Source organism: Canis aureus, chromosome 9 (genome assembly GCF_053574225.1).
Source record: "Canis aureus isolate CA01 chromosome 9, VMU_Caureus_v.1.0, whole genome shotgun sequence".
NCBI lineage: Eukaryota > Metazoa > Chordata > Mammalia > Carnivora > Canidae > Canis > Canis aureus.
Window position 1 is genome coordinate 65,396,644 of NC_135619.1, and position 17,100 is coordinate 65,413,743.

Sequence of the window (17,100 nt, forward strand, 5' to 3'; positions counted from 1 at the left end):
GAACTGGATTACTTGGGTAAGGCTGAGAAATTACTTTCTAATGGTGGAATTTCAGTCATCTGTGACAGGCATAGCTGAGCTATTTTGACACTGAGCTTTGGGGTGTGTCAGATGCTTCTAAAGAGTTGATGGTCTGTCTATGGGCCCCTCTCTGGTAGATTCGAGGCTAGCAATGATATTTGTGGGCTTTGAGTTTGTTACTCTCTAAATTGAAAAGAGAATTCACAGTGGAAAGGTAGCTTCTTATAGGGCAACCAGTGCTCATTGATTAGATCCCTTACTTAGGGTAAGACCTCACTGGACATTGAGGCTCTTGGCCACTCACAGCCACTCAATGTTGAATTCACTGGAGGCCCTGGTGGAAAGCTTGAGAAACTTCAGTTTGTTTGGTCTACGTGTTTTGAACCCATGCTCTAGCATTGGGTTCAGTCTCCACAGAAACATATGGACTCAAGAGACTCTGGCTCTGGAATCACCTTGTGGGGAAAAGGGGAAGGTCCCCTACTCTTCCTACTGAGGATATGATTCCCCGTTTTATTTTAAGATTTATTATTTATATTTTAGAGAGAGGGAGCCTGAGCAGGGTGCACAGAGGGAGAGGGAGAGGGAGAGAGGATCTGAAGCAGACTCTGCACTGAGCCTGGGGCTGATGTGAGGCTCAATCTCACGACCTGAGCCAAAATCAAGAGTTGGATGTTTAACTGACTACACCACCCAGGTGCCCGAAGATGTGATTCCTATTAATACCAGAGGATGGAGGGATGGAGGGATGGATGGAGGGAGGGATGGAAGGATGGAGGGATGGAGGAATGGAGGGAGGGTCTGAGGGACAGAGGGATGAATGAACAGAGGGATGGATGGATGGAGGGATAGATGGATGGAGGATGGATGTATGGAGGGATGGATGGATGGAGGGAGGGATGGTGGGAGGGATGAATACACAGATACATAGACATAGAGAGGTATATATCAGTCAAACAAGCATAAACTTAGACCTTGTTTGGGGGGTTGTTCTCTACCACTTACGAGGTATGGGATTTTAGGGAGTTTCTTGGATCTCCCCAAGACCCATTCCCTGCCCCTAATGGGGTTAACAATGTCTTCTTTTGGAGCAGTGGTGAGGAACCAATGATTGTAAACCAATGAGGGTAAAGGGTCTGGTGCAGTGCCCGGCACATAGTGGGTTCTCATATATGGTAACTGCTATTGGGTATGGTATGACTGGGCATTCTCTGGTTGGTGTATTGAGGGCACATCTGTGGCAATGAGCCAATGGGAATGTACTTCATGTTTGACTCCTGCTTTGAGGGGATGACTCTGTGAGGTAAGGGTTCTCAGCCTTCTTTCCCTCCCGACATGCACAGCGGGTGATATTCACATGCCCGGCACACTCCCAGTGTACATTTCACAGGGCAGGATTTCAAGCCACACTCATCTATCTCCAGGCCAGAAAAACAACATTGTTAGAGGAATGACCTAGATCCCCTTGAATTTATATTTTTTAAAAAATAAATAAATAATAAAAGAAAGGAATAGCAATCACTCTCTGATTTTGGTGTTTTGGCTACAATTTATTTGCAAAACAGCACCCGACTTCCACCTGCTGCCTTATAGAGTAATAGTAATGAGGGGCAAGGGCTACCAGGTACCCTTTGGGGGGTAGGTTTGGGGTAAAATCCATTCCCTCCTACAAATAGGAAGTGAAGGCCATTATCAGAGGGGTCTGGCCACCATCCCTGCATTATTCTGGAATGCTTCCCTCTTGGACCTTTGCTGAGGGCCTGGCTTGAGGCATTAGGCCTTCTGCTGGGACCTTGGGGGAGCCACCAATCGCCACTTTAGCTGGTGCCTCAGATGCTTGGCCCAGAGTTCAGGCCCACCGGGTCTGGGAGGGCCCTCTCAGTCCAGCAGGAAAGCTCAGGCTTCACCTGCCAAAGCAGCTGCTTTAATACTCAGTATCTTCAATCGGGGGATGGACTCCAGCCTCACCTGACCCTCCCAGCACACAACCACCTCAACCCTGTGGGACCAACTGTCCTCTCCTCTGTGTCCCCGAAGCACTTTCTTCTGTGGCTATCAAAGCACTCACAGTTGGTTTAAAATGCATCTCTGCCCCATCCAGGGGAGTATTTCTTCTGTTTGGTTTGTGAGAGTTTTCGTACAAGCTCAAATCCTTCATCAAAATGACTCTGGGGTTTGCATGGTTTTCTATCTATGAAGCTGGAGTTGAAGACATACATTGGTGGTTTGGAATTTCCTGGGGTTCTTCTCCAGATAGCAAGGGTTGTGGGAAATCCTGCTTATCCAGAACCTCTGCTGTGGACACTGCCTTTGAATCCTGCTTTCATCCCTTTCGCAGTCAGCTAGTCATTCGACAAACACTGACCTCCCACTTTTGTGCCAGACATTGCGTTAGGCATCTGGTATACTGAGATGAAGAAGACATGGGCTGTGCCTTGGAGGCCAACACAGTTTGACTGTCTAGCCCTAGATTCTTTTGTAGTTGGAGTATAGGTGGCATCCAGCGTTATATTCATTTCAGGTGTACAAATACCGATCTGACAATTCTATAGGTTCTTTTATCCCCCCCATTTCTTCATCTTCTGAGCCCTAGGTTCTGCTGACACATCGAGACCTCTTTCCAGAGCATGTTAACCTTCCAGATGAAGCTGCCAGCTATTTTACCAGCAGAAATGGGCTTATTTGGAAATAGCAGGGAATTGCAATTCAAGATAAGCAAGTTGTGGCAAAACCACAGACAAGTCCAGAGGCGGGTCCAAAGAACCAAGGAGAGATAAGAGCTCCCCTCCAGAGGGAAGGTGGGGACACTGGGAGGGCTGTTACAGAAACCAGAAAGTCCTTTGTGGTAAACCTGGAGTTAGAAGGACAGTGGCTCTTCATTGGCAGAGCCGTGACTGTCATTGACTGGGCTGTCTTGGGAGAGGACGAAACCTTCCTTCCTCCTGCAGGGGCAGCGAAATAGCTACAGGAGTGTGGCACTTGCAGGGTGTGGGGCTCCTATTGAGTCCGCCCAGCGGTGGGGTATGAGAGCTCCTCCTGCTGGTCTCCCGACTCCATTTTAAACTACTCCATTTAAACTATACACTGAAAAAAACTCAAGGTTTCCTTTTATTTAATTTCCACGAGACATCAACAAACAGGATTCCTTTCTGAGTGTAATTTCCCGGACGCCACCTCTGTATTTAAAAATCTGCGTCATTTGCGAATACCTTCTCCCATTCTGTAGGCTGTCTTTTAGTTTTGTTGACTGAATCCTTTGCTGTGCAAAAGCTTCTTATCTTGATGAAGTCCCAATAGTTCATTTTTGCTTTTGTTTCTCTTGCCTTCATGGATGGATCTTGCAAGAAGTTACTGTGGCCAAGTTCAAAAAGGGTGTCGCCTGGGTTCTCCTCTAGGATTTTGATGGAATCTTGTCTCACATTTAGATCTTTCATCCATTTTAAGTTTATCTTTGTGTCTGGTGTAAGAGAAGGGTCTAGTTTCATTCTTCTGCATGTGGATGTCCGATTTTCCCAGCACCATTTATTGAAGAGACTGTCCTTTTTCCAGTGGATAGTCTTTCCTGCTTTGTCGAATATTAGTTGACCTTAGAGTTGAGGGTCCACTTCTGGATTCTCTATTCTGTTCCATTGATCTATGTGTCTGTTTTTGTGCCAGGACCACACTGTCTTGATGACCACAGCTTTGTAGTACAACCTGAAATCCGACAACCTACAGAATGGGAGAAGGTATTTGCAAATGACATATCAGATAAAGGACTAGTATCAAGATCTATAAAGAACTTATTAAACTCAACAGCAAAGCAACAAACAATCCAATCATGAAATGGGCAAAAGACATGAACAGAAATCTCACAGAGGAAGACATAGACATGGCCAACACGCACATGAGAAAATGCTCTGCATCACTTGCCATCAGGGAAATACAAATCAAAACCACAATGAGATACCACCTCACACCAGTGAGAATGGGGAAAATTAACAAGGCAGGAAACCACAAATGTTGGAGAGGATGCAGGGAAAGGGGAACCCTCCTGCACTGTTGGTGGGAATGTGAACTGATGCAGCCACTCTGGAAAACTGTGTGGAGGTTCCTCAAAGAGTTAAAAATAGACCTGGGGATCCCTGGGTGGCGCAGCGGTTTGGCGCCTGCCTTTGGCCCAGGGCGCGATCCTGGAGACCCGGGATCGAATCCCACGTCGGGCTCCCGGTGCATGGAGCCTGCTTCTCCCTCTGTCTGTGTCTCTGCGCCTCTCTCTCTCTCTGTGACTATCATAAATAAATAAAAATTAAAAAAAATAATAAAAATAAAAAAAAATAAAATAAAAATAGACCTGCCCTACGACCCAGCTATTGCACTGTTGGGGATTTACCCCAAAGATTCAGATGCAATGAAACACCGGGACACCTGCACCCCAATGTTTATAGCAGCAATGTCCACCATAGCCAAACTGTGGAAGGACCCTCGGTGTCCATTGAAAGATGAGTGGATAAAGAAGATGTGGTCTAGGTATACAATGGAAGATTACTCAGCAATATTACTCAGCAAGAAACAACAAATACCCACCATTTGCTTTGACGTGGATGGAACTGGAGGGTATTATGCTGAGTGAAATAAGTCAATCAGAGAAGGACAAACATTATATGGTCTCATTCATTTGGGGAATATAAAAAATAGTGAAAGGGAATAAAGGGGAAAGGAGAGAAAAATGAGTGAAAATATCAGTGAGGGAGACAGAACATGAGAGACTCCTAACTCTGGGAAACGAACAAGGTTCTCGAGAACCGTCGAGAGCCCCCAAGGATGTGATAGGTTTTTCCTCTGGGGGAAAAGTGTCCCCAGATGGAAGGGGAGGAGGGTGGGGGGTGGGGGTGACTGAGTGATGGGCACTGAGGGGGGCACTTGATGGGATGAGCACTGGATGTTATGCTATATGTTGGCAAATTGAACTCCAATAAAAAGAAAACCATAAACAAAATAAAAATAAATAAAAATAAAAATCTACAGCATTTTTTCTTTTTTTTTTTTTCCAGCATTTTTTTCATTTGCCGAAAATCTCTGTAAGGTGGTGTATTTGGAGTGGCAGCAGGTGGTGGTGGAGGTGATGGTGGTGGGATATAAAGAGGAAAACGTAAAATCCTGTTCCTTCTGGGCACTAAGTCTAAATAAAGACTTTGTCTTTATTAAAAGACTAAGTCTAAATAAAGAAGTCACACGTAGACAGAAAATCTGGCCTATTCCATTTGTGACGGCATGTGGCCTGCCATCATTGTTCATGGCCAGCCCAAGTCCTGTGCTCCGTGGTAAGCACTGGGATAGGCCCGAGACGAGGCCCTGATCTCCAGGTACTTGGGATCTCCCTGGGAAAGAGAGAGGAGGGTTCAGAGCTAATTAACATCAGGCCCAAGTCAGGGGCTCAGAGAACATTCTGGGGGCAAGGAGGCCCAGCCCCAGCTGGTGTGAGCCTACTGGCTGCTTCATGGAGGCAGAAGATCCCAGAAGTTCTGAGAAATGGAAGGTCTTTAGGAGGGAGGGAGGGAGGACATGCCAGGCCAGGGGAAGGGCATGAGCAAAGTTCTTGACGTGTTAGGAATTTCTCATGAGAAACTGAGTCATGAGGGGCGCCTGGGTGGCTCAGTCCGTTGAGCATCCAGCTCAAGTCATAATCTCAGGGTCATGGGATCGAGCCCTGCGTTGACGCCATGCTTGGTGGTGAGTCCGCTTGAGATTCTCTCTCCCTCTGTACCCCCCATCCCAAAATGAATTAAAAAAATATTTAAAGAGGAAGAAAGAAAGAAACTGAGACACAAAGGGAGAGGGAATGTGGTGTGGGGGCCAGAATGTGCTCCAAACAATGCCCCCTGGGGGCAGGACCGGGAAGGGCAGGAGGGGAGGAGGTAGGCACCTGGCGCTGAATCTGCCGCCTTTCGGGGAAGCCAGCTTCTCATCTTGTTCCCCTTCTTTCCTTCACCCTGGCCCATTGCAAGATGGCATGATGGCCTTCACATTCCACCTGCAGTCCTGCCTCCCCGTTGCCATGAGGACCTTGATTCTACACACAAAACCAAACATCAGAAATGTGTCCAACATGGCTGGGGTAAGTGGGGCCAAGATGTTTTTTAAAATTAAAAAAAAAAAAAGTCCTTGGACATACCAGCTGTGTGGGGCCTGGGAACCCCTGGGATTTCTAGCTTCTGCTTGGGAAGCAAGAAGTAAGAGCGGGATGATTTTACTTCTGGTGGCTGCCTCATTTCCCGGGAGGAGGTCTGGCACTTGGGCCGGACTCAGGTGTGCAAACCCCATCAGACGGCTCCGGCACCCCCAGTTCCACGTGGTCACCGCAGCCCCACGGCGAGAACCGCCGAGAGCCCCCAAGGATGTGATAGGTTTTTCCTCTGGGGGAAAAGTGTCCCCAGATGACATTGCATTTGAATCTGGCTTTGATTCAGACCAGGTCCCCCCGGGTGCACCATCGCCTTGGTCTCTTCCCACGACGACACGAGACACTCAAGGCTCTGAAAGGTCCTGTGAGAGAAAACAGCCAGCAAAGTTGTCCCTGACCCGAGGCGCAGCATGATTTCACGACCAGAGAGACTGTTCTGGTAACTGGAACGGCCAAAGAGAAAGCCGGTAGCGGTTCAGAGAGCTGAGCGGGACAGCTTTCCTCGTTGATCGGCCCGTGTGACTCTGGTGCCGTTTCTGGGCCATCGGGATCGTCTACTGTCGCAGAACAAAGCAGCCCCAGGCTCAGCAGCGTAAACCTTATTGTGCCATGAGGCTGGGCCTCGCGGGTGCTTCTTCTGCTTCGGGGGTGTCGTGTCTGCTGGGGCTGCAGCGTCGCGGGGGTCCTTCCTCGCCTGCGTGGCGCGGCCGGGCTGCACCAGCTTCCCTGTCGCCAGGGGCCTCTCCGGCTCTGGTGGCCGGAAGCCTTCACCCGCTCGGGACTCCAAGAGGTCAGGATGAGCCCGAAGGTGCGAGCACGTGTCGAACACCTGCCGGCGTCCCGCGGGCACAGCGACGCGTGGGGCCAAAGAGGAGTCGATGGGGAGCGGCCACGCGGGGCTGGGAACACGCGTGGGGGGGACCCACCGGGGTGAGAGGCCGGCACCCCTCTGTCCCCGCAGCGCCCCGCAAACACCGGCTGAACCCCACTGCTCCCTGGAACTTGGTGTCGCTGGGAGAGCATTGCCCGGGGAGCCAGGGGTCCCCGCTCGGCTCCTTACAGGCCAGAGCCCCCAGTGAGCGGGGTGACTCCCTCGGCTCCTGTGAACTGGACAAAATAGGAGCCATCGGGGGGAGTGACGGCCCACCCGAGTTAGCCGCTGTCGTGGAATGTTCCACGGGGAAAGAAGCTCATTCTGCAGAGTGCCCGGAACACCCCAGTTTGGGACTATGTCTTCCAGGGCTTTGCATCAGATCAGGAACATTAAAGGGGCTTTTCTCCCCTCTCTCGGCATGAAGTCAAACAAGCAAACAAAATAAATAAATAAGTAAGTAAATAAATAAATAAATAAATAAATAAATAAATAAATAAGGAAAATGTTTCCGTGAGGTAAAAGGACTCAGGAGACTCACTTCATTTCTCTTCACAAAGAAAAAGCCTCCGTGACCTTAGCTGGAGCCGGAGAGGAATCACCTCTCTGCACCCCCTCGCACACGCACCACCCCATCCCAAAGCCACCTGCCGCAGAGGCCTCCCTGGGCGTGCTGCTCCTAATGGGGACAGCTCGGGGACTCTCCACCATCACAGTGGAGATGAACAAAACCAAAACACAGCGCCCTCTGAAGTACATTTAATTAAAAAAGAAACAAAGATGGTTTGTGCACATACCTCTCTGATTTGTGGTATTAAAAAATCCAATTTGCTCTCACAACAGGCTTTGGAGGAAAGAAAGGGGTGGCTAAGGAAAGCCAGGCGTCTGGGCCCCTGAATTCCCTTCCCCCTCCGTCCACATTATTTTGGGACACACGCTGGGCTTGCTCAAGACGTGCAGTCAGCCTGCTTGGGCTGTCCGGGACTGGCGGGTCCTCCAGTCTTTCCTCACTTTGGAAGTCTGTGACCTTGGCAGAGACACCGGGGTTTGGATGTCACGAGTCCCAGGCCGTGAGCTCAGAAGTGGGTCCTAGAATGTTCCCCGCAGGTGGTCGCTCTATTTATATCCTACCATCCCCGAGGAGGAAGGTGCCAGAGGGGGTGGAGGACCCACGCCAGGGAGGCCTGGTGCCCGCAGCCCCACAGTGACCCAAGAGGGACTCAGGGGTGCCCCCATCAGAAACTGAAATCCTGGCTGTGCCACACACCAGCTGTGCGAAGTCACTTCGTCCCTTTGAGCCTTGCTCGCCTCGTATAAAATACAACTGATTGACATCTACAGAGTACTCAGCGCGGACAGCCTGGCATGTAGCAAGCCCTCGAAATATTAGCAGACAGTGTCATCGTAGGAAAGGTACGTCCACATGTCGATACAGCAAATCGAGCATCTGGGAGAATTGTCACCAGGGCTATTTCTCCAAAACGGCATAATTACGTGTCTCTTCGGGAATGTCTTTTTAAAGCAAATAATCCTTTTAAAAAATGATGTTTCTTGTTTGTGTTTTTCCTCTGGTTACAGAATGATACCTATTTATTACATGAATTTTAGAGTGTTGAGAAAAGCCCAAAAGAGAACATAAAAAACAACAACAACAACAACAACAAAACAGTCTTGTCACCAGGGATAACCATGATTCATATTTAGATGTATTTCCTCCTAGTTCTTTCTCTCACCAATTTTACAAAAAGGAGACCATGCCAAACACAGTGTTCTGTTACCTGGTGGTGTTCCTTTAACTGTATATTAAAAACATCTTCCAACATCATTAGCTATTCCTTCCGTACCAAAATTTTAATTATCTATGCAGGATTCCACTGGATGAAGGTAACTCCAATCCCTAAGTCTGGTTTGCCTGTGTGTTTGGTGATTGACACATGGGGAGACACTTGGGGGTTCTCTTTGAGGTGGGTGTCATCACCACCGTCGCATCCAAGGGAGCACTAAGGCTGAGGGCCACACTGCTGGTCGGGGCAGGATCGGGATTCAAGCACAGGTTGGTTTACCTCTAAAGCCCAAGGGCGTCACCAAGAACCTCTCGCGCTGGCTGCAGAAGTACAGTCACGTCATGGCCCAGGCCAGGGACCTGTCTGCACAGCTTGCAGAAGAAAATAAAAACACTGGTATTAGCAACACCCGCAGACAGCCACCACTGACACCACGCCTGTGTCCTCCCAGACTCACATCCCATAAAGGGCCCTACAGATGCTGCTCCTGCGGTAGCTCCCCAGTGAGCCCACCTTTCTCCCAGCTCAGCTCATGCCTTCTCTGCCTCTCCTCACCCACAGACTGACTGTTCCTAATGCCTCAGTGTCTCTCCATGGCTGCCCCTTAGCCTGGTACCAAGATCTGTATGGGACACCCAGTGGCTCAGCGGTTGAGCATCTGCCTTTGGCTCAGGGCGTGATCCCGGGGTCCTGGGATGGAGTCTCGCATCGGGCTCCCTGCAAGGAGCCTGCTTCTCCCCCTGCCTATGTCTCTGCCTCTCTCTGTGTCTCTCATGAATAAATAAAGTCTTTAAAAAAAAAATTCTCAGGGTCGTGAGATCGAGCCCTGTGTTGGCTCCCAGCTCAGCAGGTAGTCTGTTTTTTCTCCCTCCACCTCTGCCCCTGTCCCTGCTCACATGCATATGTGCTCAGTCTCTTGCTCTTGCTCTCTAAAATTTAAAAAAAAAAAAAAAATTAAATTTTTAAAAAATTTTAAAAAATTAAAAAAAAAATATCTTAGTAACCTGGCTCTGGCTCAGTGTCATCCCTGAACCTGCATGGAGAGCCTGACCTCACTGGAGGGGTACGCGGAGCAGCTGAGGGACATGGTGGCCTTCTTCTTGGACTGTGGCTTCTCCCTGGAAGCAGCCTTGGAGAGGGTGGGCCTCCCCAGAAGAGACTCAGCAGGCCACAGCCCCATGTGGAGATACAAGGTAGGGGCATGATCTACAAGGGTGGCATGACTTGAAAACGGAGATGGCCCCGTATTTTCTGCTCCCAGGGAGAGCAATGACGCCAGGATGCAGGACCCCTACGTGGCCTCAGCTCAGTCACTTTCTAGGTGCGCAGACCTGGACAGGCAGCTAGCCTCTCTGAGCATGTTCCCTCTTCTGGAAAGTGGGGCGTCCACCTGTGGGGAGGGCCGTGAGCACCCCATGTGGCCTTGAGCCCTTACACACTATTGCAGCTGTGCAAACCAACCCTGTTTAGAAACTTGTCTGGCTCCTTTAACCCAGAGCATCTCAGTGAGTTTTTTGAAAATCCTCCTGGGCTCAAACTTTTCCTGGGGTCGGGGAGAATGGGCCCCACTGGTCCAACGCCCAGGGATTCGGGGCAGAGCCTTGGCCAGCTGGGTGGCAGCAGGGTCAAGTTTCTGTCAGGAGGGCTGGGTGCTGTTCTGGGTCAGCGGTGGCCCCTGGCGGCCAAAACTACAGTGTGGTGGCCCCTCCCCGAGATGCACCTGCTGCTGTGATGGCCCCCCCAGCCGGGTCCCTGAGGTCCTGCCCAGCTGCTGCTCATTGAGGCCAGAGGACCAGATTCCCCCGAGCCACGGACCCCTCCGGGACCTCGGTGTAAGGACTGACAGGCTGCAGTGCTGGGGGAACAGCCAGCGCCCGTAGTCCTCTGCGGGCTCCCCCACGGGTCCTCAGACTGGAGATTTGGGCATGGCCTCCCCAGCGTTTAGGAAAACCCACTCGTTTGGGGCTCCTGCCAGGGAGGCCCAAGCTGCCTCTGAGGAGAAGCAGTTTTCATGTGTGAAGTATGTGCCTGAGTGGTCTCCTCAAAGGCAGGGGAGGAAGGGGGGCAGAGGCCGCTACTCTGGGGCTGGAGGTGGGGGAGGGGGCCCCAAACATACCACCATTTGCAGCAGGTGCATCATGTGCAGCTTTTCATTTGCATGAGCTTAAAGCCCCGAGAGAGAAAAGGACTTGCCCATACCCTGAAGCCAGCCTGGCACCCAGGACTCCCGGCTCCCATCTGTAAAGTGTCAGTGACGGAGGAAGGGATGCTTGGCACAGAGTACTGGTCTTGGCCCCTGGTGCATGCTCAGCACAGCCCTGGCTGTCCGTGACGTCACACTTACCAATAGCTTTCTTTTTTTTTTTTTAAGATTTTATTTATTTATTCATGAGAGACACAGAGAGAGGCAGAGACACAGGCAGAGGGAGAAGCAGGCTCCATGCAGGGAGCCCGACGTGGGACTCGATCCCAGGACCCCAGATCACTCCCTGAGCAGCAGGCAGATGCTCCACCGCTGGGCCACCCAGGGGCCCCAGTAGGTTTTGACTGAGTACGGTCACCTCGGGCCTGGGGTCTGGATGGTCCAGGCAGGCATCTTGGATTCCGTGGGGCCCAGAGAGGAGGAAGCGCCCCAGGAAGGAGGCCTCAGGGAGCACTGCCCATGCCCTGCGAAAGCCCCTGCCACGTGTCCCTTCCTTTCTACATGCTGAGATTCGGGCAAGGCCAGGTTTTGCCCTGCTGCTGCCAGGCGCGCTGCAGGGGAGGAAACCTGCCCCTTCTTCCCTTCTAGGTCCTTTGGCTGCTCTCCTATGTCAGCAGACATAAGATAGATTAACAAGAGAGAAAAAAAATTTAATTTCATACCTACGTGACCAAAGCAGGAGGCCTTTAATGCCTTTCAGACAAAGAAACCAACAACACATTTGTGAAGGATTGAGCAGACAAAGAAGTCGGGCTTGGGGTAGTAGAGTAGTGAGGAAGTCGCAAGGTTTGTTGCTAGAGCCCCTCAGCCCTGGATGTGCCATCAGTGGCCGTGGGGAGGCCTTCTGCCCGCCCGTATAGGGATGGGACCTTCACATGTGGGATTTCTTTCCTACTTCTCAGGGGGAGACAGGTGTCAGAGTCTTTGTCTTGCGTGACAACTTCTCAGGTAACTTTAATTCAAAGCACTCAGTGTGCTGCAGTGGCATGTGTGGGGGTGGCACACTGCCCCCCTCGGCACCCACAGCCGAGACTGTCCCAGGGGATCGGCATCCTGGCCGTGTCCTAAATCTTCCGTAAGCCCCACTGCCAGGGCCAGAAACCACCCAGGGGAGAAAACAGCACTGCCCGTAACAGTCACACAGGTCATCCTGAGGCAGGGGGAGTGTGGCAGGGCCCCTTGGGGTCCAGTGGGGTCCGGGCACAGTTCCGCACCCCACTCAGGGATTCAGGAGGCAGAGCAGACCCCAGTACCTCCTTCCAGACCCTTTGCCCTTGGCTCCACCTCTGACTCTCCCAGAGGTCCTCACCTGTGATCCACGGGCCCCTTGAGGTCTGTGGAGGAAAGTCAGGGGGCCCATGGAATTGGATGAAAAAATATTAAGTGTTTATTTTCATGACTTCGTGGCTGCCCAGAGAACTCCTGCATATGCTCGTGTCCCGTGGCAGGTCTTCTAGATATCTCAAAAATATCCTCTAAGTTGGTCACTGCTTCAAAATTATCATGGTCACCTGCTTCCTTAGGCTGTTCGGGAGGCACACATAGCACCGTATCATACTTTCCCATAATCTGATGACAGCATTGGCAATAGAGTCTGTAAATCTATGCATTTCCCTTTAGCCAGTTAAAGACTTTACTTTGAGCAGGGGGCGGGGGTTCCGGAGCCCAGCAGGCTACCAGCAGGGTCCACAGCACCTACAAAGTTCAGGTTCTCAGGACCAGCACGTTCTCATCTCTGTGTCACATAAAAGTAGAAGCCATAATAGCTGCTTGGACCCCCTCCTTCACTCAGCTGCCCTGAACTCTTGGGGCCCAGGGTTTCCCTCTGTTGTTAATTCTGTTTTCCATCTCTTTGCCTTGATTTCAGACGACGGTGCCTTGCACCGCCACAGCTGGCTTTTGGTGCCTGCTGGTGGTCACAGTGAGGCCCATCCCCAAGGACCAGCTAGTGCGGGCCAACTTCTCCACGGGGAACACGGGACAACCCATTCATATCGGTGACCCGGGTGAGCGTCCACTCTCATTCATGGTTCTGACAGCCACCCGTGAACTTTGGCCCAAGAAGATAGGGAACTTGCTAAGTTCCTGAGCTCCTCTGGCTTGTCCTCATCTTCCCCAAGAGTTCCTGGGTGGTGGAGGGTGGTGGGGGGTGGGGGATCCTGGATGAGGCTCAGACTCACAGCCAACCTCACCCAAGCTCAAGTGAACCTGGGGTGGGAGGAGCAGGTGGTAGAGAGTGACCGCTGACCTATTTGTCCTTGAACTTGAGCTCAGGGCAACCTCTAACAGCTCAGGGCTGTTGTTCAGTAGCACATCTGGGCAGGGAAGGGCCTTGTTCCAAAGGTTGGCTCGAACGGATCTCCAGTGTATTAACTTGGTCAGAGCCTGAGTGAGCAGCTCCAAGCATGGCAGCCGTCTAGGTGGTTCTCAGAGGGCCTCATGAAGGCTCAGGTTTGGGTCTTGGCTGAGAGTCAGGGCTCAGTGTGCCTGAATTGCTCAGTTTGTGACAAGTAGCTCAGATGGACCTGTGTTCTGTGACGACGCAGTCAGCACCAGCTGCCTTCCTCATAGAAAGGTGACCTCAGGACCACCCAAGGCAAAGTTGAACTGTCTTCTCGTGAATGGGTTGGGCCCAACACATCCATCTCTGCTGTCCTCCGAACCTTCAGATGCCGGCCCAGGGGTAGGGATGCTGTTGGTGGTCAAGGGATAGAGGTTAGGTCTGTGCTCGGTGACCCAGCCTGTATCACAATGAACGCTAGCTCACAAATGCTGGCTTGCTTAGCCACCGGCACCGGGCGTTGGGCTAAGCATGTCCCACGGCCCATCTGGCAACCATGCCAGGCGTTCGAGATGCTGTGTTCTGAAGCTGTGTGACTCAGAATGGACTAGAAGTTAGAGGGTGTCCTGGGTTGTTCAAGTCTCTATTCCTTTTCTCCAGTACCATTGACAGCAAGCCCATGACTAAGAGTTTCTCTGGGAGAAAGAGACATAAACCACTCGACGTGTTCAACTTGGATGGGACCTACCAGGGCAAGACCCAAAGGAATTCATTTTCCTTTTCCATTTGCAGGATGGTTGGGAATCAAAGATCTTTCCAAACCTGACTAGGGGGATCCTGTGGTGTGTCAGCCAGGGGATGTCCCAGGGTTCTGGCATTCTCTGATGACCAGTCTTGAGGCCGTCAGCAGCTGCAGTACATCCGGGCTTCCAGGGGGCTTCCAGAGGGCTTCCAGGGGTGCTGTTCCATCCTGAGACCCAGGATGGGAACGGGTGGATTTCTCATTCTTGGAAGCATAGGCTTTCAGTGCAGTGACTTAGCAAACAGAGTCCCAACACAAAACACAGAACATGCAGAGCCCACGGGCTTCCTTCTCTTCTGCCCAGGGCTGGGCCTCCCCAGCAGCTTATACGTTTTGATTAAATATATTTCCATCTGCAGAAGGCTCCCAGTCCATCCTACCAGAAGGACAGATATTTAACGTGACTCTCTGAGACATTTTGAAGGCTGGTGGGACTTTGAAAACAGGAGCAAAGGCAAATGACACAACTAAACACCCCATGTTACGTCGTATTTGCAAGGTGCAGGTCCCCTGCTCCTCACAGCTCTGTCCCCGGAGGCCGGTTACCTGCAGCCAGCTGCAGTCAAGAAGCCGATGACCGTCCCCTGAGGTCTGCTGTGGCCTCACGCCACGTCATACGCCTGTGTCATTGCCCTCTCCTCCTCTCATCACGTGGGCATGTTACTGTCTCCCATGGTCACAAGAAGAAGGGTGAGGACAGGACAGTAAGATCGTTATTAGAAAGGGAGACCCCAGTCACAATGCTTTCATTCTAGTATATTGTTCTAATCGTTCTGTTTTTTAATTAGTTATTGCCATGAATCTCTCTTACTGTGCCTAATTTAGAAATTAAACTTTATCGTAGGAAAAAAAAACTATATCGTAGGGAGGTACAGATAGGAGAAAACCTCATCTATAGAGGGTTCGGGGCTAGACGCGGTTTCACGTCCACCGGGGGTCTTGGAATGTATCTTGACTAAAGCAATACTGTCTGTTTATTTTTTTCAAAGACGTGGGGTGATATTACAATGGAGAGACACACGAGGGTGCCCTAACTCGCTCACAGTGAGGCAGGGGTGTGTTAGGAACATTTAGAAGCATATTATCTGTTGTGTACTCTATTACTTTATGCCTTGATTTTAATTGAGCATTAAGGGAATGCAGTATTTTAATTATAACTCTGCCAATATCTTTGTCTAGAGGCCCATTGCCATTTTTGTCGCCTTTCAAGGAAAGCAGGATTACATTTTTCTCTCTTTCAGATGGAGTTGATGTAGTGTATTCTTGGTTACCAAAATACTCACAGTCTGGGGACTTTGACATTTTTAAATATTCGTGGTGTGTAAAAAAAAAAAAAGCTTGATACATAACTGTACGATCTCAATTACATTAAAATGTTTATTTGTATTAGATACACACATGGGACCTAGAAGTCAAACTGTAAACTGCTTGTGATTATGGATGACTTTGTTCTTTGCTTCTTGTGTTTTTCAGTTTCCTTTTAGACACATGTTAACTTTTAAAAAAAAAATAAAAAAAAAACAAAAGAAAAGAAGAAAAGAAAAGAAACAAAAGAAAGAAGAAAGGAAGAAAGAAGAAAGAAAGGAAGAAAGGAAGAAGAAAAAGAAAGAAAGAGAGAAAGAAAGAAAGAAAAAAGAAAGAAAGAAAGAAAAGAAAGAAAGAAAGAAAGAAAGAAAGAAAGAAAGAAAGAAAGAAAGAAAGAAAGGAAGGAAGAAAGAAAGATCCTAAGAATAACTATTGCAGCCTGTTTGGTAGACACCAGAAAATTCTAGCCAGGCCAGCCACCCTTGAGCTACAAATCATAGAATTGAGTATTGCTTCAGTTTTTTTTTTTTTTTAAAGCACTCGTATACGTTTAGCTATCAGAATGGCCTCGTGATAGAGGAAGATTATTTCTAATATAGCAGTGAGGCATAAATGCCAAGGTCCATGGAATTCTATTCATTTGTTTCTTTGACATTAAATGTATTGGGCACCTACTACATGCCAGGCACGGACCCAGACCTTGGGAATAAAACGCTGCATGAGACCAGGTGCTGTTCTCAGAAGTTTGTGGTCATTCCTGAATGTGTATGTGCTCCTATGTGTTCACACACCCACACACGTGTGGTACATGTTGTCCAGCACGGTGGCATCCCCGTCCTGCCGCCAACTGTGGGGGGGGGGGGGGGAGGTGCTGCCGAAGAGGGCCCACTGCCTTGGGCAGCCCAGCAAACTCGAGCCCATTAGCTCTGGCTCAAAAAGCCCACCTGATTATAAATGAGGCCAAATGACATCATTGTTCAGGGACGACCTTGAATATTTTTAATTTTATAAAAATCACACTCAGGCGTCTGGGTGGCTGTCACTGGGGTGTCATCCAACTCTTGATTTCAGCTCAGGCCGTGATCTCAGGGTCCTGAGGTCGTGCCCCACATCTGGGCTCTGCGCACAGCAGGGAGTCTGCTTCTCTCTCTCCCTCTCCCTCTGCCCTTCCCCAAGCTAGCACTCTCTCTCTCTTTTTTCTCTCTCTCATTCTCTCTCTCTAAAAATAAATAAATCTTTTTTAAAAATCATGCTCAGACTTCAATAATTAAACTTCTGTTAGTGTTAGATTAGCTGCCACGCACCTCACAGCTGATGGAGCAGAGCCCTGGGTCACGCTCTGAGCTGACTGTCCTGGTGTGCTCCTGACATGAGAGGGCCCGGTCTTAGGTCGTGTCCAAAACACAGAAAAATCATGATTGCATTCATCGAAATCCTTAGTTCTTGCCTCTCTAAAAATTAAGTGGGAATGCTTTGTGCAATTACCAGTGCTAATTTTTTTTTAAGTGCATGTAGAGCTCATCAATTCCCACGAACTGGTCGTTCGATTTTGAATACTTTTTGGGGTTTTTAATTTATTTACCACCCCCCACACACACACACACTAATTTCAACACTGAACATAAGAGAGGGTTTGGAAGGTAAGCTTATTAACTGGGCACATTGCCATC

General features: G+C 49.9%; 1 protein-coding gene across 1 annotated transcript in view; it reads left to right on the forward strand.

Annotated features, from left to right (window-relative positions):
* Positions 1-6,016: 6,016 nt before the first annotated feature.
* The window catches only part of DGLUCY (D-glutamate cyclase), a 38,278-nt gene continuing 27,194 nt past the window's right edge, over positions 6,017-17,100 (forward strand). The window contains 5 exon segments of the mRNA XM_077908422.1: positions 6,017-6,118; positions 6,799-6,974; positions 9,885-10,032; positions 12,910-13,048; positions 14,116-14,280. Coding sequence (XP_077764548.1) covers positions 6,017-6,118; positions 6,799-6,974; positions 9,885-10,032; positions 12,910-13,048; positions 14,116-14,280 — 730 coding nt within the window.